Source organism: Vicugna pacos, unplaced genomic scaffold (assembly GCF_048564905.1).
Source record: "Vicugna pacos unplaced genomic scaffold, VicPac4 scaffold_19, whole genome shotgun sequence".
NCBI lineage: Eukaryota > Metazoa > Chordata > Mammalia > Artiodactyla > Camelidae > Vicugna > Vicugna pacos.
Genome location: NW_027328740.1, coordinates 34,460,330 through 34,485,923, shown reverse-complemented (window position 1 = coordinate 34,485,923; position 25,594 = coordinate 34,460,330). Strand labels below are relative to the sequence as shown.

At 44.5% G+C, this 25,594-nt stretch overlaps 1 protein-coding gene and 1 long non-coding RNA gene across 2 annotated transcripts in view; both read right to left on the bottom strand.

The window, feature by feature from the left end:
• LOC140692915 (uncharacterized) overlaps positions 1-20,712 on the bottom strand; it is a 61,211-nt gene extending 40,499 nt beyond the window's left edge. The window contains exons 1-4 of the mRNA XM_072957125.1: positions 20,693-20,712; positions 18,096-18,256; positions 17,341-17,621; positions 16,737-16,815 (exon numbers count right to left, since the gene is read on the bottom strand). Coding sequence (XP_072813226.1) covers positions 16,737-16,815; positions 17,341-17,621; positions 18,096-18,234 — 499 coding nt within the window. The 5' untranslated portion in view covers positions 18,235-18,256; positions 20,693-20,712. The remainder of the gene's footprint in view (positions 1-16,736; positions 16,816-17,340; positions 17,622-18,095; positions 18,257-20,692) is intronic.
• On the bottom strand, positions 1,017-11,116 carry LOC140692950 (uncharacterized). Its single transcript, XR_012068591.1, has 3 exons — positions 11,002-11,116; positions 10,542-10,711; positions 1,017-1,246 (listed from the first exon to the last, which is right to left on the bottom strand). It is a non-coding gene; the product is annotated as an uncharacterized lncRNA (long non-coding RNA).
• Positions 20,713-25,594: the final 4,882 nt, after the last annotated feature.

The following is a 25,594-nucleotide window of genomic DNA, read 5'->3' as shown; positions in this document are numbered from 1 at the left end:
AGTATCTTGCAAAATACTTCTCAAAGAGCCAGGAAATCATAGAAGTGTATTGAAATACAAAAACATTTATTTACATATTAAAACAGCATGAGCTTTTTTCTATTAAAAAAGCTGACATGTCAAATCAATGTTTTGATATTTTAAAACCTATTAAGAGTGCAGAAAAATAAATCAAAATTTTCTTTAATCACAAAAGAGAGAAGCTTATTCCCTGAAAATGATCAATGTGGATTTTTCTAAACTTAATGCTTCTGGTCAGAGTCCTACGAATTTAAATGTCTGAGTGTATAGTTACACGGCAGCATGAACACTGAGTTGTAACAATACACATTCTGTGTAAATAATCTTCAAGGTCGTCTGCTTAAGTCAATTTAACTAGTCCCTGTCTCAATAGAATGATACAGATTTCATTAAAACTTCATACTGCACGCACACACACACACAAAACCCTGAATCCTTGTTACTTTAAGCCATATTCATATATATCCATATTGAATATGCATCAGAAACAAGCCACCCTCTTTAGTATTCACAGTTGATCCTTCTAAACTATCTGTCATTGTGACAGCACATTTTTACTAAGCAGCTCTTGGATGCTTTGTATACAAGGCGTCTACCTCTCACAGTCAGACATGGTAAACGGCATCACTCAAATTTCACAAATGAGGAAATATACTTAAGCCATGGAAACAACGTACATATTTATCATCAGGAAAGAAAAGAGTAAAGATTTTACTTTCAATATGCACTGACAAACTTTTCCTCCATACTAAGACTACATACATAAAACAAATTCAGTCATTGTAAATTATTCTGTCAATAAGCACCACTAGAGAAAAACAAGCAACATCATTAGCAATGATTGGACTTTCAAAGCCCACTCCTATTTTGCACTATAATCATTTTTAATGTTTTGTTTTTAGTGCTTACATAGCACTAATATAAAGAAAACATAAACTATTTAAGTCATTACCTGAGAATGCAACATTTGTGAAAATGTACAATTTTAATTTATGCCGCTCTGTCTCACATTCTCACTGGTGTCTCTCCTTTGAAGGCCTCATCAGGCTGAGATCGCCAAAATCGGTCATTTATGGACTCACAGGAGTTCGGGAAACCACTCAACGGGAGGCTGATCAGAGGAGAAATTGAGAATGCATCCTGTGCAGCCTGGGTTCCAGCACCGAGCTAGGCACCGCCAGCTGCGTTTGATTTGGGACAAGCTGCCCACCTCTCAATCCCTCAGCTGCAAAAAGGAGACATTGATACCTACCGTCAAACACCTGCTTTGAAGTAAAACATGAGAAAAACAGTTTAGCCTTTGGTAGGTGTCCACTCACAGCAAGCTTGGTCATTATGATGATGAGGATTACTTTTAATAAGTTAAGCTAGACCAAAAATTAGAAATCACCATAAAGGAGAAACATTTTAACTCAATAAGCATTTCCTTTTGAATGGATTGATAAAAGTTCTAATGATTTTTTTAATAAACCAAATTTTGTCCATTAATTTTAGATTTACCGGTTTATGGACAAGTCTCCAAAAAAAGAATTAGAGGCCTCTAACCTCTGAATACTAAGAAAGTAAAGTTTAAAACAATTATGGGGGAGAGTATACCTCAGTTGAGAGAGTATGTGCTCAGCACGCATGAGGCCCTCAGTTCAGTCCCCAGTAACTCCATTTAAAAACTTTTATTTAAAAAAAAGGAGAATTAAAGGAAAAAGATGGAGGACTACAGAATTTTTTTAGAGAATCCACTCAGATTTAAGATGGGGAAAAAATATCCATTTCTCACAGGAAATCTTGAGAACTATGTAAACCGGATCTGAGTTGTCTAGTCTTTAACATTATTCATGAATTCATATTACCAAGTCTTAAAACTACCTGATAACCCACAGTGGTGATAGTGATCATAAAACCTGACAATGCGGATCGAACTCTGGCTAGGACTGCTCTGTTCTGACATCTCTGCCCCTGAGGCCTCACCAGGCTGAGAGCACTAAATTTTGTCATTCATGAGCATCTCGTGTAAGTCTTCCATTTATGCTTCTCAGTCTCCTCTCACCAGCCCCTCTGAGGGAAGCACTGTTATCATCTTCCCCACACGCAGATAAGGTCACTGAGGTACAGAAACTAAACCTGCTCCAGGTCACATCGGCATTAAAGGACGTCTGTATTTCTGCTGTTTTGCGATTGACAAAGGAATCTGAGATATCAATACAAGATAGACTGTTAAATAATCAAGTCTGTCAGCTCTTCACCTCAAAGAGCAGATACTATAAATTCCTGATGTAGGATGAGGCTGCCGCCACAAAATGACTCAGCTAGAAATTAATATCCAAGATGAAGCAGCGGATACACATAAATATTCATGACTGTCAACTCCTCTCACGGGTCTTGGCCCTTCACTGCCTGAATGGGGGTGAAATCCCCACCCGTGTCTGGGAGGGTAGCGCGGCTCTTCCAAGTCTCACCCAGGCTTCACAAGCTGTTTCCCCCTACAGACTGTCCTAAATGATTAAAAAGCTCACAAGATTTTTACACCAGCCAAAACTGAAAGACATTTCTGCATATGGAGCACTTTCTCAGGCTTAAACCATTTTTGCCTACACTCAGCAAGGGGGAAAAAAGAAACATGACTCTGCAAAGTCTCTTAGCCTTACCACTCACAGGAGTTGAATGGTCTCAGCACAAGATGACCCTTCACATTACAGGATGAGAACAAAATAAAGCCGCCCCAACAACAAGCACTCCCAGAGACAGCGCTCAGCAGTCTTCTGCACACTCACGGTTGTGCAGCCCTCACCACCATCTATTTCCAGAACACTTCATCACCCCAATAGAACACCCCTGTCACTAGCAGTCACTCCACAACCCCCCTCCACCCAGCCCCTTGCAACCATCATCTGCTCTCTGCCACTGCATGAGCCAATTCTGGGCATTTCTAAGATCACTGAAATCAACAATATGTGGCTGTTTGTGTCTGGTTCCTTTCAGTTAACGTGCTGTTATCAAGGCTTTCCCATGTTGAAGTGGTATCAGCATGTCTCTTTTTTTTTGAAAATGTTAAACTTTATTAGAAGGTGGTAAATACTATCAAAAATAGTAGAGTGGGGTATAAGGGGTGGGGTTTCAAAGGGAAAAGGCCGGGTTGAGCAGTCAGGGTGGACTACCCAGAGCAGATGGCTTTTTTCATATTCCCCTTTATTTATTTTTTCTTTTTTATTCACTCTTATGTCTGAATAATATTCCACTAAATGGAGATACTACATTTTGTTCTTTCATTCAGCAGCTATATATGGACGAGGTCCAGAAGAATGAGTGTAAGTGGTGGCTAGCAGGGATGGCATTTAAGCAAAGGGCAAGATGTGCTTTCAAAAAAAAAAGTGAACAATCAGAGGCACAAGGAAATTCAGCGCGTTTCTGAGAAAGTGCATGGTTGCTTCAGTAGGACTGCCATGCAGGGCTGTGGGGGATAGTGACAGGAGACACAGTGAGGGAGTCACCTGAGAATATTCCCCACTGCAAGCAGCTCAGCCAATTCTCCTCCCTCATCCTGTATTTTAGAGACATTTTTGCTAGCTTTTCTCTTATTTCAAGTAACAGTACTTTAGTTACACATCTGATCATCTGCATCAGACCACATTAGCTCCAAGCCACAGAAAATCATTCACTGACCGGAGCAGCTCCAAGACATAACATTGATGGACCAGGGAGTCCTGCAGCATCCCATCCTGCAGGCACAAACCACACATGTTCCCTGGTGATGTCCGGAAAGTAAAATGCATGGAAATATCTCACTGCTGCTGCACGACATCTGCCCACAAATTGCCCCCAAATCATACTGGCACAGCACTACTCAACCCTCGCACTACCCAAAAAAAAAAAAAAAAGAGAGAGAGAAAAGAAAAGAAAAGAGAAGAAAAGAAAAGAAAAGAAAAGAAAAGAAAAGAAAAGAAAAGAAAAGAATAAAGCTAAGAAAGCAAATTTAGGCTCTTCCATTGAAAACCAGCAACCATCACTGCCAGTATCTGAGCTGGAATGATCCTGACTTCAAAAACCACTGTGCAGTTACTATTCAAATGTGACAGACATATATGTATTTCACTTAGATGATATTACAATAGGATTTTTCTTTTCAAAATTTCCAGTTGCAACAATAGCACAAGAAAGTTTATGTTTCATTTTTTAAAAAAAATCAATTATTTTCCACTTTGTTAATTTTGAATCTATTATTATTTTATAAAGGGAGCTATGCTGCAGATTATAAACCAAATATCTGGCTTCTGCAAACAAGACCTATATGACTTCACTATTTCAGAGCAAGCTTTAATGATGCTTTCAAATTGGGGGCGCTCACTAACAGCTCTTTAAATACTGTCAAAGATGTGCTATTATGTAATGCAAAGGGTCTACCTACACATCAACTCAGAAACCAAAGAAACTACACGAAAGCCTTAGTTTATCATTTTAAAATATTCCTATTATTTTGAATATTAAATTTCTTAAAGATAAGATATTTTTTGAGAAAGACATCAGTTGTATTAAATTTCCTCTCACCAAGAAAGCAATCTTTATCAAGAATTACTACCCCTATGAAAATCCAAAAGACAGGACGTTTCTAGCTAAGTTAACTTACAGATCTCAACACAAGCCTAAATCCTATCTGCTCTCACTTGAACGAGCCCAGCAAAGTCCTGGGCTACTCTGGAACTTAGCTCTTCTGTTCCATATGTTGGCAGAGCTAAGATCATCACACAAGGCAGGGAAGGAGAGAAGAGGTAAGTCCACCTGGCGGCCTCCATCTGTTTACTTCCAGCCACAAGGTGTCGCTAGAGCGACCCCGCTAACAAGCCCTCCACACAAGGAAACCCGGCATCCACTCTGCCCCTGCGGTCCCCAAGCAGTCCCGACGCCCCTCTCCCACTGGTGGCCTCCGAGCCTGTGAATGGTCTTCTAATGACCCTCCCAGTTGGTGACACCCTCCCCCTCTTCCCCGCTACACACACACACACACACACACACACACACACACAGCCAAGGCAGCCTTCCCAAAGCACAAATTTGATTACATCTCCCCCACTTCAAACCCATCAGAGGCTCCCTGGTAGAGTTCTAGCCCCACCCCCGACCCTGCTTGTCCATCCTCACCTCAGTACCAGGTCCCCAGTGACCTCAGGGGCCCCGTGACCTGCTGCTACTTCCCACTAGCCTCCAGGCTCATTTTAACTGTTTGTCAAGGAAGTCTTCCTTCCCTCCAACCTCCGCACTTTGGATTAGGTGCCCTGCTGTGTTAATAAAACATTTTAATCTAAGTCAACTTCTGACACTGCTAAGCTCTCAAGAAGCAAGTACATTTTGCTTACTACTGTAGGTCCACCCCGTCTCCCCTAGACACTCAGAATTGCGTGTGTTGTGAATAAAAGAATGAAGGGGTGGGACTCAAAAGGACAGGCAGAGCTGCTCTCCTAAGGGTCACTTCCTGCTGACACCCTTCACTGCCTCTTCTGTGTCAGTTCTAGTAAAAACCAAGCTCCTCCAAAGCCCTCCACCCCTAGGCCCTCTCCAGTGTCCTTCAAAGCAGGGTCACCCACCACCCTGGACCACACAGGGCAGTCTCCCCGAGTCCCCACCCCACAAGCCTCCAGGCCTCTACCCGGGCTGCTCCTGCCACCTGAGTCACCCTCTTGATTCCTTCCCCTGGCTGACTCTTACTCTGTCCCCAGAACTGAATGTAGAGCCAATTTCTTCCAGGAAGTCCTCCCTGATGATGTCCTTTAGCTCTTGGCTGGGCTCCATCTACAGCAGCACTGCTTGGCGACCAACTGGTATTTGTCCACCTGCTCTTATGAGACCATGACCTCTTGGAGGCCACGTGGGAAAAAGGAGTGAGGTGACAAGAGGGGTGGGAAGAGCAAACAGGAAAGTCGCAGCTCAAGTCCCAAATTCAAGGATTCTGTCTCAGATAAAAAGAATAAACTGTTTCATACGTGTGTCATTTGGCTATGATTTTTGTGGCTCATGGAAATCAAGAGCTTGGTGTTCAAGCCTGAAATCCAAGTTACATGCAAAGAAATGTATATATTCATATCCAAAGGAAACCAGAGCTGCTCAACAACACTTTGCAGTTAAAATCCAAAGGAAATTTGATAAAGGCAATCTCCCTCTCTCTCTTTATTTTTATTTATTTATTTTTTTTTGGTATCATATAGTTTTAGAAGTATTTGTATAACTAAGTGATGGCTACAGCCTATGATTCTGCACTGGAGTGTTTGGGGCTAAGGAAGCCCAGATTACATGCACTGTGTAAATGCAATCACACCAACACAATGACAGGCGCCCTAGTGGCTGAGCTGAAGTTCCAAAGCAGAGAACCTTATGTTGGAAGACAGCTCTCAGTAGAAAGTAAGAAATGCAATGTTCTGTACTCAATTTCATTAGCTTTATGAGCCATTAACAGATAGTATGTCTTGTCTAATGAAACCCCAAAATATATTGTCATCTTCGATTTTCTCCATCTGACTGTTTTATGCTAAATTTGGATATCAAACCCTCACTCCATACGGAAAGCTCAGGCCTTAGCTGCAGCACAGTTACATCCCGTGGAAGAAAGCCGATCAAGGGAGAACAGGAGAGTTTCCCTTCAGAAGCTGCTAAGTGTGGTTTTGCACCTGTATGTCATTTACAACCACGCCATCGTCAAAGGAGTAAGACCTTACATCTGTGGGGCAAAAAGCACTGCGGTGGTTCCGAACCATGAAAGAACACTGAGCTTTGTGCAACAGTCCTGAGGCACTTAAAGCGTACTTTCTCTGAAAGGCTCCGAAACTGACTCACTTCACCATTTCAGGTACAACCGGAATTAGTAGAGAGAACATGCCCTTGAAGTCTGACAAGGCCCTGCTGGAATCCTGCTACAGCATTTACTAGCTGCTAAATGAACCAATTCCTTAAACCTCTGAGGAGGCTTCCCAATCTTCAAAACGGGGCTGCCACCGCCCACTTGGGAGGCATGGATGTGAATGCAACACGCAAGTAGGGCGGCCGACTGGTACGTGACACGGGGCCTGGCTAGTTTCCCTCCGCTGCCCTTCTCCCCCTTTAAACTTGCACTGTTCCCCCTGGTAAGGGTGAAGCCCCAGGAACAGACTGCCCGATTCTTCTGTATATCCCCGAATACATACCTTACCCTTAGGAGGTCAGAAAAACAACTGCCTCCTCCCCAGTCACTATCAATATTCTTAAGAGTCTGGGTTTTTTTAACTCTATGTTTCAGGGAGACTATTCAAGAATTGTTCAACCACCGTTCTCCAGGTTGGCTCCTCTCCCAACGCCCATCCCTTCTTACCTCAAATCTTCTGTCTGATTGCCTTTTGTTCGTGGGAAAGAGAGTCTGCTAGGGTGCGGACTCCCTAGGCCTCCCTCCCTTCATCACAGGAGAGTGTGACTACATTCTCCCAACTCCCCACTCCGACTCCAGCTTCTGAGGAGTTTCCCCTTCTGGACCCTGCAGCTTCTGGATCGTCCCAAGACGCGCACACGTGGCCAAAACCCTCTCTTCAGATTTCTTCCTGTGTGGCCCTGCCCACCCCCCAGAACCTTAAGGATAAATGCCATTGCTCTGAAAATCACAAACGCCGCTGACTGACACACCAAAGCTGCATGGTCCGGGCTTTCCTCCAAACCAGGCACAGCCCTGCCCCCCCTCAGACACAGTCTGCACCTCTTGAGATGAGCTGATCCACTTGCACGACTGTGAACACCAGCTAAGAATGACGAATCCCAATGTGTATCTCTAGTCCGGCTCCTTCACCTGAGCCCCAGGCTCATAGACACGAGTGCCTCTTGGAAGTCCTAACTTGGATGACAAATGGCATCTTAAAAATGCCATATGTCAAAAAAAAAGGCCTTATGTCCACCATTTACTCTAGACTTCGATTCCTGGCAGGTACCTCCCAGGCTCCCCATTTTAGTAACAGCCCCAGCACCCACCTAGGTGTTTGAGGTCACATTCAATTTCCACTGTTCCCTCCACCTGGCCCTGCCCTGGAATCAGTCTTGTTATTTCTGTCGCTAAGCCAGTCTCAAGTCTGGTTCTGCAGGGAGCACGATGGAAACCCACAAGCTCACAGCAAGGTGCACTGTGTCACAGTCCTCCGAAGGGAGTTCCCTGGAGGGGGAGGCATCTCCTGCTGCCAGTCACCTCAGAAGGCACTGGATTCTCACAAAGAAGGACCAGAAAAAGGACTCAAGGATCTCCCGTGATCTGAGGTTTGAAGGGCCCGAGGTCTGGGGGAGCTCCTAGTTAGCTGACACTCCTGTCAGTGAGCAGATGAGGATGGTAGGAACCCAGGCAAGTCTGTTCTCGCTCCGACCCCTTTTCTCTCGGGAGCCACGGGAAAGGCCAGTTTCCAGGGCACAGACCGGCCATCACAGATCCCAGCCTGCATTTGCCAACCCAGACAGCCTAGACTCCTACTTGCGACTCTTACTTCTGTTCTGTTCCCCCCCAGAATGTGATGGACTCTTTCAGAAAGTCTGGACTGTCTCAAGCGAGACCAAGTCAGTGAAGGATGAAGTGTCCACATTTGGACCAGAGCATGAAAGGAGAAACAAGGCCTCATGTCCAGCATGACGGTGGTGGCCAAGCCCTTTCCCTGGGTGAGATGAACCAGGGTCGGGGTGAGAATGCAAGGTCCCTTCACGGCTGACAGGGGTGTTGGAGACTCACTACCGCAAAATAACCACACGGCCGTCAGTGGTGGACATCAGCTGCAACAGACACAGAGTCAGCTATTTACTGCCAAAAAGGGGTAAAAGTAAAGGCCGGTGCAGGGAGGCCTGCACGGCTGCTGAGGCAAACCACAGACCTGGCTCTGAATGCCCACTGGCTGAAGCAGAGAGGAAGCTACGGTCCCCTTTAGCGGTCCCTGTGTCCACCAGATCCAAGTGAACCAGTTACTTAGGACAAGGCAATGTTTTCCTGATACTTAGAAAAACCAGCCTCATAAAGGGAACAAAAGAGTGGCATGGTTTTAGGCCCGCTCCTGCCCCTCTATGAATGCAAAGTAAAGTAAATGGCACTGGGAAGGTGAATGCAAAAAAAAAACCAAAAAACAAAAAACCGGTGACTGCTTCCTCCAACAGCGTCCCCTGCAGCTGCTCACCCCCGAGCCGGCCACTTCTTCACCAGTGACCGCCGGCCAGGAAGGGCCGTCACGCACGTCACACAGCGACAGCCAGGAACCTCGTGCCGAGCACGTTTGTGTAAAAGCCAGAATCAAGCAAGGTGCTGCAGAATTTGACTTTCCAAGTTTAAATACTCCATGAAAAAAATCCCTCAGCAGCCGCCTAAATCAATTCGCATCTCACTTCTTCAAAACAAATAAACAAAATTAGTAAGAGAGCATTTGTTACCAAATATAAGGACGAACTAACAGGTTCCTCAAAGCAAGGACTTTAACAGATATCAAACTCCAGTGGGTGATGTGCTAACATAGCAAAAATTCCAAAAAAGTAGAAAATAAGATGACTAGGATAATATACGAATCATGGCAACTGTTAAGTTTTTGCTTTTTATAGCGATGGAGACGGCACAGAGGGCGATCTGGCTATTCCAATGCAGGGTGTGCACAGCCCACATTTTCAGACCCAACAACATGCTCACGGGGTGGTATAAGGGAAAAAGGAAAATAGAAAAAGGAATAGAGGAACAGCCAAAATTAGAAACACACGAGAACAAAAATGACTTTGACAGCATTTACAAGAAATTACATCAGTGTGATGAGGACAGGGACGCAGGGACGGTGAGACCCACCCTCACCTCCTGATCCAGGGAAGGCAGGGGCCTGAGGGGAGCGATGCTGCCGGGGGACCCCAACGTGGTCAGCGCCCCAAACCAAAACTTCACCTAGATGCGTGTAGACAGCTTTTGAGCTACAAAATGTGGTCGCATTTCAAGCTGGACAACTTTACTCACTCCCACCAAGAGGAACAGGGGAGAATTAGGTTCTGCTCCTGAACCAAAGCATTGTTTAAAAAATTAATGACTGTGTAATAGTAAAAGCAACAATGGAGTAAAAGTCACTGGCGGAGAACGTGCTTGACCCGAGCTCATTGGCCACGTTATCTCACTGACGTTCAGATGCTGGCTGAGCCCTTATGGTACCAGAACAGACAGACCCACCAGGAGGGAGGTTTAATGCGCTGCTGTATTTTGATGCCGGCAGCCATGCCTGGTACACGAGGTTCTGGGTAAACAATGGTGACAGTGTCAACCACTATGGGCTAAGCACACATCCAGCTACTCCGCCAAATCCCAAGGGCAGACTTCAAAAGGCAAAAACAAGCTGGCATTCTCTGTTGGCTCTGCAGAATCAGAGCCAAGCAGTTGCTGAGCAAAAATGTCACCAGTGCCTCCTATGACAAAATAGGAGGCACTGGCGTGGGGCTGGGGCAGGGCTCCAGGCTTCCACTGATCACCCACCAGTCTGTCCAGGGGGTGAAGGAGGTCCCTGCTTTCATTGCACCGATGCACCTACCTTGAATGACGCCTTAGGACTCAACAGGAGGTGACAGGTGAGGTGAACGGAGCCAGCCTTGGTGTAGCACGGTTCTGGCAGCTATGCCCTCAGCAGTGCCCAGTTTCCTAAACCTGACACCTCATCTCCAAGGAGCAGAAGTGTAGTGTGGGCATGTAGATCACAGGGCCCTGTGAGGACAAGTACAGATCATGGCCACGACATGCCTCTCCCCTTCCTTAAGCCATAGAGGAATGTCCGGGGAGGAAGTGAAAATTATTCCAGAGCCTGCCAGGCACCACACGCAGGTGGGACACGGATCCCCTGTGTCTGTCATTCACAGGACTGGTGTGGATTTTCTTTTTATCAATTCTCTGGCATCTTCTCCTCCATCTTACCAACAACAAGAAAGTAGAATCTGACCTTAGAATCACAGAGAATCACAGAGCCCCTCCTGCACAGCGGGCCCGGCAGCACGTACCATGTCCTCCGACCGTCACCTGTGGGACCGCCATGAGCGCTCTCCAGACTCAAGGCCCGAGGCCGTAGGCCGGGGGGACACAGCTCACCTCACTCTCCCCAGTAAAGGGGGACCACCTCTCGGCAAAGACGTCTCACCCTCTTCTGCCCGAGGGACATCTTGAAAGATACACAGGGAAACATAGTAGAGGGTGAGGGGTTAGGCAGCCCAGAAGTGATCGTCTGCACTTCCAAGGCAGAGTGGGGCCTTTGACCTAATCACAGGGACAAAGTGAGGACGAATTTTTCCCTGCTGTGTCCCATACACCGTGACACGCCTTTCCCTGCGTAAGGAGCTAATTCGGAAGCCCCTGGCAGTGTTTCTGATGTCCTAACTTGGCATGGTGGCTGTCAGGCAGGGGAGAGGGCCTGAGCCGTGCTGGTGCTGGGCCTGGGAGGCAGGAGACATCGGCTCCACCCTGAGCTCAACCAGCACCTCATTCTGCGTCTCGGGATTCAGAGTCTCATTTATAAGCAAAGGGATGAAACTGTCCCAGGACAGGCTGTCCAACAGGAATGAAATGAGAGTCATGTAAATAACGTTTCCCAGTTGCCACGTTTAAAATGTAACAAAAAAAAAACCAAGTAACTGATTTTAAGAACAGACCTTACTTATTCTACTGTATGTAAAATACTATCATTTTGACGTGTAATCAATATAGAAAGTAACAAGATAGTTTATATTCTTTTTACTAGACAAGTTTCAGCGTCTGATGTGCATTTGACTTACAGCACATCTCAGCTCAGACCGGCCTCCTCCCCAGCACTACTAACATCAGTAGCTGTGGCTACTCTATTGGACAGCAACTCCAGGGGTCCCCCCAAGTGTCCTGGCTGAAAAGGGGGAGTAAGTGTCCACACTAACCCTAAAAGGATCTCTCTGAAACAAAGGCGGATTTAGTTTTAAACGTCTGAAAACCGGCGGGCTACACCTCCTTCCCGCCTTGGCTACAAGAAAGCCCTCCTCCTTGATGATCCCATTCTGGATGTAAGGAAGCAATCTGTCACACAGCCAGGGTGGCCCGGCCTTCAGGTTGACTTGCCTGCTGTCTGTGTCCAGTCCCACGAAGTCCTCCTTCTCAAATAGGATGTAGAGGAGGGGGGTCTTCTCCCCAGAATTTTCGGGGTCCCCATCCAGCCACTTGGACTTGGGCAAATGAAGAGTGACTCAGTGAAGTCTTCGATCCTCTTCTCCACCACCCGCAGTCCTCGTAGATTGAAGGCCACGTCGGTGTGCGGCTGCTCGGCCACCTCCCCATACAGCATAAAGACAAAGAGCTGAGAGTCGTAGAGCGTGGTGCCATACAGCTCCTCTGTGCGTGGAGCTTCTAGAAGGTCTTGGCCAAGAGGCAGTCAGTAATGGTGACAAGGCCCATGACATTGCGGTGGGTCTGGAAGTCACTCCATCCATTCTCGGGCGCATAGAGATACCTATAGTAGATAAAGAGTGCCCACTGGGAGCCGCACGGTCTGATCTGGCTCACCAAGGAGATTCCATTATAGATGCAAAAGAAATTCTCTAAGATGATCCCCACAGGTTGGACCACAATCAGGAGAGTCTGGTGGTCCTCAGCGCACTGCACGTAGTCAGGGGTGTTCATGTTGCAGGCCCTGCCGAGAAGGGAGGGTAAATCGATGTACATACTGTGCTGTGGGCTGCGGGCCTCACTGGGATGCGGCGACCTGGTGTGCACCAGCCAGAAGGCAAGGGAAGTCCAAGCAAATCGGGGATAATTTTGTCCTCAGCATCTGCACATGGCTACTGAAGCTCAGATCACATTACCCAGCTTTTGGTCTAGGCTTCCATCCCCTGCAGAAAAGGATCATTTCTTGTTTTCTGTTTCCAAGCACCTAGGCAGGCCCTGATGCAAAGTCGGTGCTCAAAACTGCTGAATAAATGAATGAATAAAGGAACTGCTTCCCCACCCCTCAGCAGGATATAATGCAAAGAACCATAGTAGGATCAAAATATCTGGATTTCAACGCCAATTTATTTGAACTCCTAAGGTGCAGAATAATGGGTAAGAAAACTTGCTTTGGGGAGGAGGGTACAGTTCAGTGGTAGAGCACGTGCTTAGCATGTTCAAGGACCTAGGCTCAATCCTCAGTACCTCATTTTAGAAAAATGAAACAAATAAATAAACTTAATTAACCCCCTCAAAAAATATTTTCTCCATTCAAAATTCAAAAAAAACCACCTTGCAATTGACACAACATTGTAAACTTGACTATACTTCAATTAAAAAAAAAACTTCTTGCCTTACAAGAATATATCTGGATTATGGAAGTTTGCAAATGTAAAATGCCTAGGGTACCACCTGCATAAGAAGAAGGAACTGTACAAATGTACTATCCCTCATTTATGAGCTATTTTTCCCTTGGGGAGATTATAACCTCTCAGAGATATTTTTCTCATATTAAAAAAAAAAAGAAAAAGAAAATATTACCTGATTCTCCATACTGCTGAAGAATCAGATAACCCTATGAAAGCATCTGACCCACAGAGTTTATTCAATAAATGTTTGTTGAATGAATGAATAAACAAGCAAAGTGAATGCTGCTCCCTGCCACAGACCATCATAATGGTACTGCTTGGAAATGCCATGCCCACGTTCCACCCAAATCTTCACTAACCACGTGGGTGACCTGGGCAGACCTGTGTGCTTCTCTCAACACCAGTTTATTCATAAATAGAAATGAGGGCAATAACACAAACCTAAAAGGGTTAGTGAGTCACGAATGAATAGTACCCCAACTTTGCAAGATGGAACTATTAAAGAAAATTGGGCAAAGAGTCCATAGGCCCTCTCCATATTATCTCTTACAACTACATGGGAATCTACATTACATCTAAAAATAAAAAGTCTATTATTTTAAAGAGGCTATTGAGTTTAAATCAGCTCACCGTCTCAAATAAGGAACACACAGTACAAATAAGAGAATGCGCAGCCCATGAGATGCACTCAGTAAATATTCCCACTGAACCCACTGGTCCCTCCAAATTCAGAGCATGAGGATGTGTCCTCGTGGCCAGAGGCCACTGCACCTGAAGCTAAAAAAGCTAATGGTCCCCACTTTCAAAAGCCCCTGCCACCAACCTAGGTCTAATTTTGTATTTGTAATTTTTTTTCTTTTCATAAAATAGAAATCCCCAATTGCATAGCCTTCAGGTCACCAAAACCTGACCACAGAGATCATGATGGCAACCCTCCTTGGTGAAACAATAAAATGAAAAGCCATTTCCACAAGACCTGTGTGTAAATCTACTAGGGAACTTCATCCTGGACTGAGAGGAAGAGGACTGGGGAGGAGGGGGCAATCTGAGGCACACAGACCCATGGGCCACCTGTCCCACGATGGACATTACACTCAACCCTCACCCTCCAGGAACTTCAAAATACACACAGACAGAGTGATGTGGACAATATATATGTATTTTTAAAGAAATTCCGACTCTCCAGCAGGTCTTGTATCTACCGAGACACAAATGGCTTATGTGTATAATGTTTCACAAAAGCCTTAAAACATTACCACCCCAACTTGACACATTAAGAAACTAGGGATAGAGGTTTATCACATTGTGCAAGATTAGAGAGATGTCACATCAGACACTGTATTTAAACCCAAGCCTTTGCTCCAGTGCTCACACAAGAAAGTGTGACATACTGCCCCTTTCCTGCCCTCTCCCTGCAATAAATCTCTGAAGAGTCTTTTCTGTGCCATGTGGAATCACAATCACGTCAATTTACCACAAAGAGCTATGTGACTCCTTGGAGGACGTGTCAAAATCTAAAGGGTTGTGATGGGAGGAGAGATTTGAATTTTCTGTTTCTCAAAGGAAACATGGCTTTAAAAGAAACTGAAAAGCACTTATCTAGTCTAAGCCTTCATTGTGCAGAGAAGGAAATGGAGGCTCAGAAGAGATGAGGAAAGGGACTTATTAACAAATATTGCCTCAGTGCAACACCAAGCCAGCCCTGGGCCCTTCTGGGGGAGTACCTGGAAGGCCCAGGAAAATGATTGTTAGAAAAAGGAAAGAGAAGAAGCATACAAGGCCCTGTCTCTACACCACCATACCATGAAGTTCCACCAAATTATCCAGTATTGGGTGCAGCCAAAATTTAGGTGGGCTAAAGAGGTTATAGAATCCTGGAAGTCTCAACCATAGTGGAAATTCCAACATTTACTGTTTTTTTCCAAGTTCAAGCATCAGTTCAGTGGGCGCTCCATACGAGGGAACTCCATACGAGGCCTGGAGTTCTCCCAAATACAGATCTCTATTATCACGTGTGCAAACCACACACAGGCCCACCAGAAGAAAAACGCCCACACATAAGATGGAACTACTGAAACAGAAAAGAGCCAACCAGCATATATTGCTAGCAAAAACGGTGCTGCTAGAAATAGACTCATGGACATAGAAAGCAAACTGTTGTTAGCAGGCAGGAAAGGGAGGATTAACAGATACACATTAATAAATATAAACTAAATGACAAGGACCTACTATATAGCACAGGGTACTATTTTCAATTTCTTGTAATGAGTTGTACTAAAAACAATCTGAAAAACATTTATATACATATGCATAAGCTTATAACTGAATCTCTGCTGTACATCTGAAGCTAACATGGTAAATTTACAACACTTCAATAAAAAATAATTTTATATAATAAGTAAAAATAAAAGCAACGCCATAAAAAAAAAAAGTAAAAGAACACGGTAATCCCCTTAGCTGTAGGTGGTGGAGAACTCTGCAAGCACCAAGTCCACTCGAATACTCCAGCACTGGCGGTCACTCATTCTAACCATCAGAGAATCACTTGGCTTCTACGAGGTTACTTTTCTCTTCAGTGAAAGGCTACAGTTGCATCTAATGATGTATTGAATCTCATCATTCACAAACCCAAGATTTCCCATAGGCCTGGCTCTGGACAGATGAAAAGATAGGGTCCCAGATATATTCATGTGTAGAAGAAGTTTATGCCATAAAGACATTAATTCTTCCTGCTTTGATAGACAGATTCATTGCAATTCTGATTAGAATTCCTCCCAGATATTTCATGGAATGTAACAAGTTAATTTATGGTCAGGAACAGCCAAGAAACTTCTTTAGAACCACCACTGGGAAGGGGTGGATAGGTCATGCATTTCAACTGGTCTTTCTGATGTGATGAAAACGTTCTGGAATAATAATGGTTGCACAAATGTGAATATGCTAAAAGCTGCTGAATTGTAACATTCAAGTGGGTGGACTTCATGGTGTGTGAACAATATCACAATAAAGCTGTTATATGAAAAAATCCTTCTTGCCAATTATTTTTCCCTCTATACTACTAGTCTGTCCCACAATTTAAGTAAAACAAACAAACAAAAAAAAACAAAACAAACCAGATTTTGCCAGGAGCTCTTTAGGAGTGCAATGTCCCTGGGTCTCCAACGCCTCAGGTTGTGCTGTTCCTGTTAACACACAGTAGCTGGGCTGGACTAGTTACGGACTATAAGTATCTTTTTAAGATCGACGGTCTCACGTTTCACCCTGGGAGAGTGAATGATGGAGGATGAGACAGCCTCATGCCTTCAGCTCATTTTTAACTGAACCAAGCCCTGCTTTCACCACTGTAATCCCTCTCAGTATAAAAACATGTGACATCAACAAGCACCGCCATCATAACACCTGAAAGTGTTCAAGGTACTTACCTGGGGCAGAAATCCTGATCAAGGAGACAGAAGCTCCCTCAGCACTGCCGCTCCCTTTTCCCGACTCCACCAGGAGAAGCTGGGAGTTACAGCCGCGGGCTCTCAGCCTGGGGAGCAGCGCCCACGCCGCTAATCTGGACCTCAGGGATCGGGAAAGGGAGAGGAAGGCAGCCCCGGGGTCGCGGGGCAGGGAGAGCGGGGTGGGGGACGCGGGCTGCAGCCCCGCTCGGAGGCCAGCCCCAGCCCCAGCCCAAGCCGCCCGCCCCGTCCGGGTGTGCAGACCCCGCCCGCCCGGGACACAGCCCGCCCAGTGGTGGGGACGGGTCGGCGCCTAGGAGAGGAAGACCGGGAGGGGAGGACTCGCCGGCGGGAGAGGGGAAGCGGACGCCAGCCGCGGACTGAGGGGAGCCCGGCTGGGTCAAGAGGCGGCAGGGGCACACCTGGCCCTGGGCAGCTGTGGCCGGTGCGCCGGGGCAGGTGGCGCGGGCAGAGGGGTCTGGCCCGAGCAATCGAGCTGAACACACGCTGACTGGCGCCCTGGGGGGCTGTGACACGCCGACCGCCCTCCCGCAGCCGCCTCACCCCTTTCCCGATATCCCCTCACCTTGCACTTCCACAGCCAGAGGCCCCGGCCCCAGGCAGTAGCCAAAGGCCTACAGGGCGACAGAGCTGAGAAGCCATTGGGGCCGATCCCCGGCTCGGAGCTGGAGCTTCCAACCCGCGGTCCAGCTGGCAGCAACTGCGCATGCGCAGGAGGGCCAGCGATCCGCTCTGGGTCCTGAGAGAGAAGGGGAACCGAGGGAGGGAGAATAGGGGAGGAGGAGGGGAGGCGGGGAAAAGTGGAGGGAGACACATGGACAGGAGGAGCAGAGGGAAGGCAGTTATCTGGAATTGGGAGGGGAGTAACAGAGATGGGGAGAAAGCGTTTTACCTCTTGTGGCACCCCGAAGGAGGCAGCAGTCCTGCCTATACACCCTTCTCTTACCCGTCATTGCCCACAGCTCATATTTTACGTCCCTGGCCCAGCCCTCCAGCTAAGGTCTCTGCAGAAACCCTACGGGTATCATACCCGTTGCCCCCACAAGGAGCTAGGTTTACTGTTGCTCAGGGAACCAAGCACCCGCAGGTGTTGTTTCTCAGAACTACCTTGGGAAGAGTACATATTCCCCTTTTACACGCTGGGAAACAGGCAGGCACGATCTCTGCCTTAGCTCCACTGTCCCAAATGTTGGGCTGGCAGGGAGCGGGAGGTAAAATGTCAGAGCCCCAGAAGGAGCAGACTGCCTGAGTGTTGGTGTAGAGACCCCATCCCTCCTGGGTAAACCACACCCCAACCTCGGGGAATAATCAAGGGCTCACCGTAGGCCCCTGTGTGTGGGAGAGCTGCCCTCAGTCCCAGTGTCCAACTTGCTAGGTAGGTAGAAGTGTTATTGAGTCCAAATTCATTCTCCTCAGTGCAGGACAGGCCAGTAAGTTGGGAGACCAAGTGTTGGGGCATGGAATAGCAAGTTTCTGTAGACCTAGATGGCAAACTAATGTCCTGGAAAACCATCTCCCCAAGTCAGAATTCAGACTGCTTTCCTATGTGCTTGGTTTTTGCAAACTTCTTGGTGTATGAATTCTTTGTTTTTAGAATCCTTTGTTCTTGCAGCTATCTCCCTGGGTCAGATCCCTGTAAACCTCCAACAAAACAAACGTTATTTTCTATTCTGCAACGTGTTATCTTTATATGATTGGAAAAGTGTTAAATACCGTTAAAGGTCAGAGCCTTCAGAATAGGTTCTCCTGTATATTTTAGGCTCTAGGCAACATTGTTTTACAAGCAAGAAGAAGCCTAGGAGACAGAGCACAGGGTTAAAGTCAAAGGAACAGATCTAATATGGAGTCAGATTTCTTCTTTTCTATTACTGTGGCAGAAGCCACTTGAGGATTTAAATCCCTTAAAGTTAAAAATAAGTAAAACTTTAAAGGAATTTACATACATTGGTGGGAACTTGCATAGCATATCTGGAAAAGCACACAAAGGATTGTAAACATTGGCATCTCCAGGGAGGCGTGTAAGAACAGAGGATGAGGGAAAACTTCTTTCACTTGAGTATTTTTTGCTCTGTTTGAATTTTTTTAACCATATGCATATATTTCTTTTTCAGTTAAAATAAATGTGTAATGGAGCAAAGGAGTAACTAGTTCAGCAAATACAGCAGCCATAGACTCACTGAGTCATCATTTTCGATTTAAGCCAGGAAGCATTGATTGTCTCTCTCCTATGTGCCCAGTGCTGTTTTAAAACATTTTTATATATTTTTTTTATAAAATAATAACATGCTATCCCTCACCCCTGCTCAGGGCTGGTGGGAAACCAACTGAGTTTTTATTGAGTTGTTTTCCAAGGAGTAGAGATGAGTTATAAACAGAACACAACTTCAGGGCAAAACAGGCGGACTGGTTTTCCAGCAGGCCAGATAGCGATGACGGGTTTTCAATAGAGGCGCACAGAGGCTGAGAGAGAAAGCCTCCAGGACCCTACAGAAAGCTGCCCACAGTGCCTTCTCCATGGCACTACTGAAATAGGAAAGAACAAATCTGACTCCATATTAGATCTGTTCCTTTGACTTTAAACCTGTGCCCTGTTTCCTAGGCTTAGTCTTGCTGTTTCTGCACCTTTTGTGAAACAATGTTGCCTAGATCCTGAAATATACAGGAGACCCTATTCTCAAGGCTCTGACTTTGAAGGATATTATCACTTTTCCATTCGTATAAAGATAACAAGATACAGAATAGAAAATAACATTTGCTTGTTGGTGGTTTACACGGATCTGACCCAGGTGAAGAGCTGCAAGAACAAAGGATTCTAAAAACAAAGAATTCATACACCAAGTTTGCATCAACCAAGCATTCCCGCTTCCCCTTTTTAATATAAGAAGAGCCTGAATTCTGACTTGGGATGATGGTTCTCCAGGACATTGGTCTACCATCTTCTCCGCTGGCTTTACAAATTAAAGCTGCTATTTCTTGCCCCAAATCCTTGTCTCCTGATGTGTTGGCCTATAATGCACGAGTAGAACAAGCGTGGACTCGGAAACACAAACATACATTGAAAGTACGCATTTGGTATATTAAATGACCTGCTTCCACTCGTATTCCTGAGGTTTTCTTCTCTTGACCACTCCTACTTTATTTATGAAAAACCTGTCATGTGGACACATTTCCTTCTCTAGCCACTACCCTTCCATGTAAAAACTGATGCCAAGAAGGCAATGGAAGTTGCTAGAAGGTATTACCTGGCCAAAAAAGAGCAGAAGTGGGTTCTGGCTGATGTTCAGGAGCAGGCCGGGGCACCTGACAAGATGTCATAAGTACGGATAGACAGCTGGGCACCAAAGGAGAAGCTTCTAAACTTCCATGAGGGACTTGGATAGGAAGGAACAGTCCCAGACTATAGCTCTGATCCCACCACGAGCTTCCTGGGCAAGGCTGGGCAAGTCATTTAAATTCTCTAGACCCGTGCTGTCCAACACGGGAGCCACCAGCCACATGCAGGATTATGATATTATTCTGTAGCCAGACAGAATTATAAATAAACACTTTATTGCAAAGGGTCAGCAGGTATAATATTTAAAAACATTATTGGTTATCTTGCCTTAACAAGTTATTTTTGTATGTCTAGCTTTCTGTGGGTTGTAATGCCTGCGAATAATGTTTCCCTTACAGTGAGGTATTTTGAAATTATAAGTTACTGGACACAGTACACTCATATCACAGTTGAAAAAAACTGATTAAATAAGCAAGGTGATCTGACTTAGTAGTTATGAGCAGGGGCTCTGGGGCCAGCCTGCATAAGTATTAATTCTCACTCTCCCTCCAGGGAGTTCTGTGTGAATCTTGGACAAATTATTGTTGCTGTTGTTGTTGTTGTTGTCGTTGTCATTGTTATTGTTTGTGCCTCTTTTCCTTACCTTTTAAATAGCGAGGAAAATGTAGACTCTATCCCCTACAGTGTTGGCAGGATTAAATGAGTAAACGTCTGTGCTGCCCACTTCCCTGGGTTTCAGCATTCTCCAGGCAATCAGTGCAAAACACAGTGGCATTCTCCACTGTCTTCGTCAGTCTGGGATTCTGTAACAAATTACCGTGTGTCGGGTGGCTTAAACAACCAGCATATTCCTTATGGTTTGGAGGCTGAGGCTTTCAAGGTCAATGTATCTGGGAGAGGATTGCCAGCTCGAAGATGGCTGTCTTCCCACTATCTTCATGGCCCAGAGAGGAGAGAGAAGCAAGAACTTTGGGGCCCTGTATAAGAACACTAATACCATTCATGAGGGCTCTACTCTCATGACCTCATTTTATCCTACTAATCACCTCCCAAAGGCCCCGCATCCCTATATCATCACCCTGGGAGATGAGGTTTCGACATATGGATTTTGAGGGGATGCATTCAGTCCACACATCGGCTAACTCTCCCAAACATGCAGTCATCAAACCTGTAGCTAATTTCAAAATAATGTTTATATCTCTCTGCCCATTTCCATTCCTACATCTACTAACACTGAAGCCCTGCTACATTTTATTTCTTATTTTCCTTGTGAGGTTTAATTGATTCCTCTAACTCCAAGGATTCGCTCACTCCAGTCTGCTTGACAGCCCTGCCAGGTAGGTCTTCCTTAAAACACCTTCCCACTTCACCTGGTTGTTTTTTAGGTGTAAATGTCAGAATTCTCTCCACACCCCATCCTAGACCTTTAATCCCTTACACTACCACTCACTATGTTATTTTCCTATTACCACTGTAACAAATTCCCATAAGCTTAATAGCTTAAACCAGCACAGACTTATTAGCTTATGGCTGTGGATGTCAGAGATCCAACACAGTTCTCATTGGGATAAATTCAAGATACCAGTAGGGTTCCTTCCTTCTAGAGGGTCTAGAAGAGAATGTTTCCTTTTTTTTTTCCAGTTTACAGAGGTCACCCACCTTCCTTAGCTTGTGCCCCTCAACTTCCTCCATTTTCATGGTCAGCAGCCTTTCTGAACATTGCTCCATCGCTACACCTCCCTCTGATTTTAAACTCAGCTGGGAAATATCCTCCAATTTAAGGACCCCTGTGATTACATTCAGCCCACCTGGACAATCCAGACTACTCACCCTATTGTCTCATCTCAGGATCCCCTTGTCCCATCCCACTCAGGCAGTATGTATGTGGCTGTGACATTCACCTTGTGTAACATTTCCTCATGAGCAATTTATGGTTCAAGGCACTTATAAGTGACTTTTTGTTTTTCTTCCTTATCCTTTCTACATTCAGTTTGTCTGGTGAGATTATATGAATCCATTTTATTTGTGCCCCTGCACTAATCTATAATAATGTATCATGGGTTTAAAGGCTAACTAATAGACAATTTAGGAGACAGAAATCCTCTAAGATTTTTAATCCTAAAATATCTGTCATCCCTTTTGCCATGTAGAGTAACATGTCACAGGTGGCTACCCTGTGGCCGGGGAGGGACATGATTCTGCCATCACACTCCCCTCATTCTCACCAATGTGCTGATCAACTAACCAAGGATCTATGCTCTCCAATTCACTCACTTCCTCCTCCTTTCCATTGACTATCCTGTTCCCACCGCTTCCTTCATTCACCACATCAGGATTTCATGACCACATTCTCCCCTAAATGAAATGGGTATCTTGCATCTAATGTCTGACAGCTGTTCTTATTGTATATGCACACACTGACCTACACATAATCCCGTCCATCTCTTTATTTTCCTAGAATCTTCCAGAAGAATCAGTTCCATGATGATGATGATGATACTGACAATGATGACAGGGGCCTCTCAAGGATTCTGATAAAGAGGGAATCGATAAAGGGAGGGAATCATTGCAAAATTGCCCCAGAAACAGGCTTAAAGGTAAATAACTCTTATAGTGTTTAATGAAATTGACTAATATTTAACTATTTTTAAGACTTTATATCACTGAATTTAAAATTTTAACGGGAATTTTCATTCACCACTAACCAAGATTCAACTCTGGGACCAAAATCTAAGGATTTCTGTCTTCTAAAAAATTGTCCACTAGCCTTTTAAACACGTGATCCTTTTAAAAAGTTTAGTGCTGGGCTGAAAATAAGCAGGATTCATATAATCTCACGAGACACAGTGAATGTGGAAAGACTAAGAAATAAAAACAAAAAGCCATTCATAACGTCTTGAACTTTATGTTGCTCACAGGAGAAAATGTTTGCCAATGTGTGTGTCACATCAACATGACGACTGAGTGGGATGGGGAAGCTGATCTTCCTCATCAGTCATTTATGCTGATTTGTTAGATGCCAAAACAGTTTCCTCATTGAAATTGCTTCTAACAAGTATGGAAGAATTTAGGTTCTACCAAAAGCAGGCTAAATATTTTCCCCTGCTTTCAGGTCTCTGGACTGAATGTCCCCACAAGAAGGACATGATTATGTTTCATAGGGAAGTCTTCCTGAGAAGCAACAGGCTTTTCTAGGGCAGAACTGCAGGGCCCCCCATGGAGGGCTGGAGGAGGTCTAGAGGGGACACTGGAAAAACAGCAGGAGTGAATTCAGATACTGCTGCTCAGGTCGCCAAAGACAGCATTGCTATCTCTAAGGATATGACATTCTCCCAAATTTTCCATGAGTGAAGGAGCCTGTGAACACTAAGCAGGTTGTTAAGACACAGCAGCACATAATTTGCGTGACAACACAATTAGAGTATGATTTGATATTTGGAAAATAACTAGCCCATTGTTCTTTGAAACTGCAGCAGTAGCAATAGAAATAAAAAAGACTGAGCCGTCTTGGAGACAACAATCAATAAACAATTCTAAATCTGCAGAATTCCTTGACAATATTCAAGCAATGAGCTAGATGTGTGCTGCAGATACCTCTTACTGCAGGGCTCACTCCTGCAAAGCATAGAACTAGTTTCTCAGCACACAGAGGGAACCAAGTCAAGATTCCTAATCTTTTGAGATTTACTAAATGGCTGGAAAGGTCAGACAAGTACATACAGGCAAATATGATTAAATGTAATCAAATAATATCAAATGTGATTTGAGCACAGACGAAAGAGAAATTCCTTTCACCTGGGATCTAGACAGACTTCTTCAGAAAATGTGGCTTTGGAGACGGCCAAAGACATGGGTGGAATTTTGGCAGAACAGGATGTAAGAAATTTAAAAACTTATTCTATAATTCATATAAAAATTCAAAGGATCCCAAAAATCCAAAACAACTTTGAACAAGAAAAACAAAGTTGGAAGACTTGCACTATCTGATTTTCAAACTTTTTTTATAAAGCTACAGTAATCAGAAATTAGGGTGTTGGTGTAAAACAGGAAAATAGAATAATGGAACACAATAGAATGTTCAGAACTAAACCAAGACTTATACAGACAATTGATTCTCAAAAAGGATTCTGTGGAGAAAGGATCTTTTCAGCATGTAGTGCTGGAACAATTAGATCGTGATACGCAAAAAAAAAAATGAACTTTGATCCACACCTCACAAAATATACAAAATTTACCTCAAAATGGATCATAGATCTTAATAGGAAATCTAAAACTATAAAACAGCTAGGAGAACAAGCATAGGCTTAAGGTTTATGGCCTTGGGTTTGGCAAATTTTTCTTTGCTATGACACCAAAAGTATCATCTATTTTAAAAAGAAACTGATAGAGTGAACTTTATGAACATGAAGACTCTTCAATGCTCTTCTAAACACTGCTAAGCAAATGAAAAGACAAGCCATAGACAGAAGCTATTTGCAGATCATATATCTGATAAAGGTCTCTCTTTGTATCTGATCCAGAATAAAGAGGTCTCAAAATTCAATAATAATTCAAACACCTGAATGAATGAGGCCAGAAAACACACTTCAGTAAAGATATCCAGATGGATAATAAGCATATGAAAAGATGCTGATTAAAGGTGTCATTAGTCATTAGAGAAATGCTTTTAAAAACCACAGTGAGATACTAGTTCACATACATACTAGAATGAATACAGTTAGAAAGACTGACCTTACAAGGTGCTGGCAAGGAAGTAGAGCAACCAGAACTGATACACACCACGAGGAATTTACAATAGTACAACCATTTTGGAAAAGTCTTTAACAGATTCTTTTAAAAAGGTAAACACCTGTGTACCATATAATCCAGACATTCCTCATCTGGTGCTTTAGAAAGGAAAAGCATATGTCCATACAAAGACTTGTAACTAAACATTCACTGCTATTTTATTTATAATAGCACAAGTTGTAAATAACCCATGCATCCATCAAGAAGTAAATGCAGAAAGAAATGATGGTCTATACAAACACTGCTCACAATAAACTCTTCAGTAAAAACTCAGCACTAAACAATACTCTACTATAAGACAAACAAGCTATTAATACAGCAACACAGATGATTCTCAAAATAATTACACTGAATGAAAGAAGTCAGACAACATAGAGTAGATACTGCATGAATCCATTCATATAAGGATCTTGAAAATGCAAACCACTATGTTGTGATAGAAAGCAGATCAATGGTTCCCAGGGGAAGAGACGGGGAGGGAGGGAGGGACAACAAAAGTCAGGAGAGAAGCTTTGTGGGTGATGGGTATGTTCACTGTCTTGAGTGTGCTCATGGTTCCTTGGGGATATACTTACGTCAAAACGTATTAAGCTGTACACTTTAAACGTGTGAAAATTATTTTGCCAAGTATACCTCAAAGCTGTTTTAAGAAAAAAGGCACTTTAGTCCTGATCCACCTCAGCGCCTGATTGGAGTGACATGATCAGTCCCTCACACTGTCTGCCTAACGGGAAGGTAGAAAAGCTCTCACGGAAGA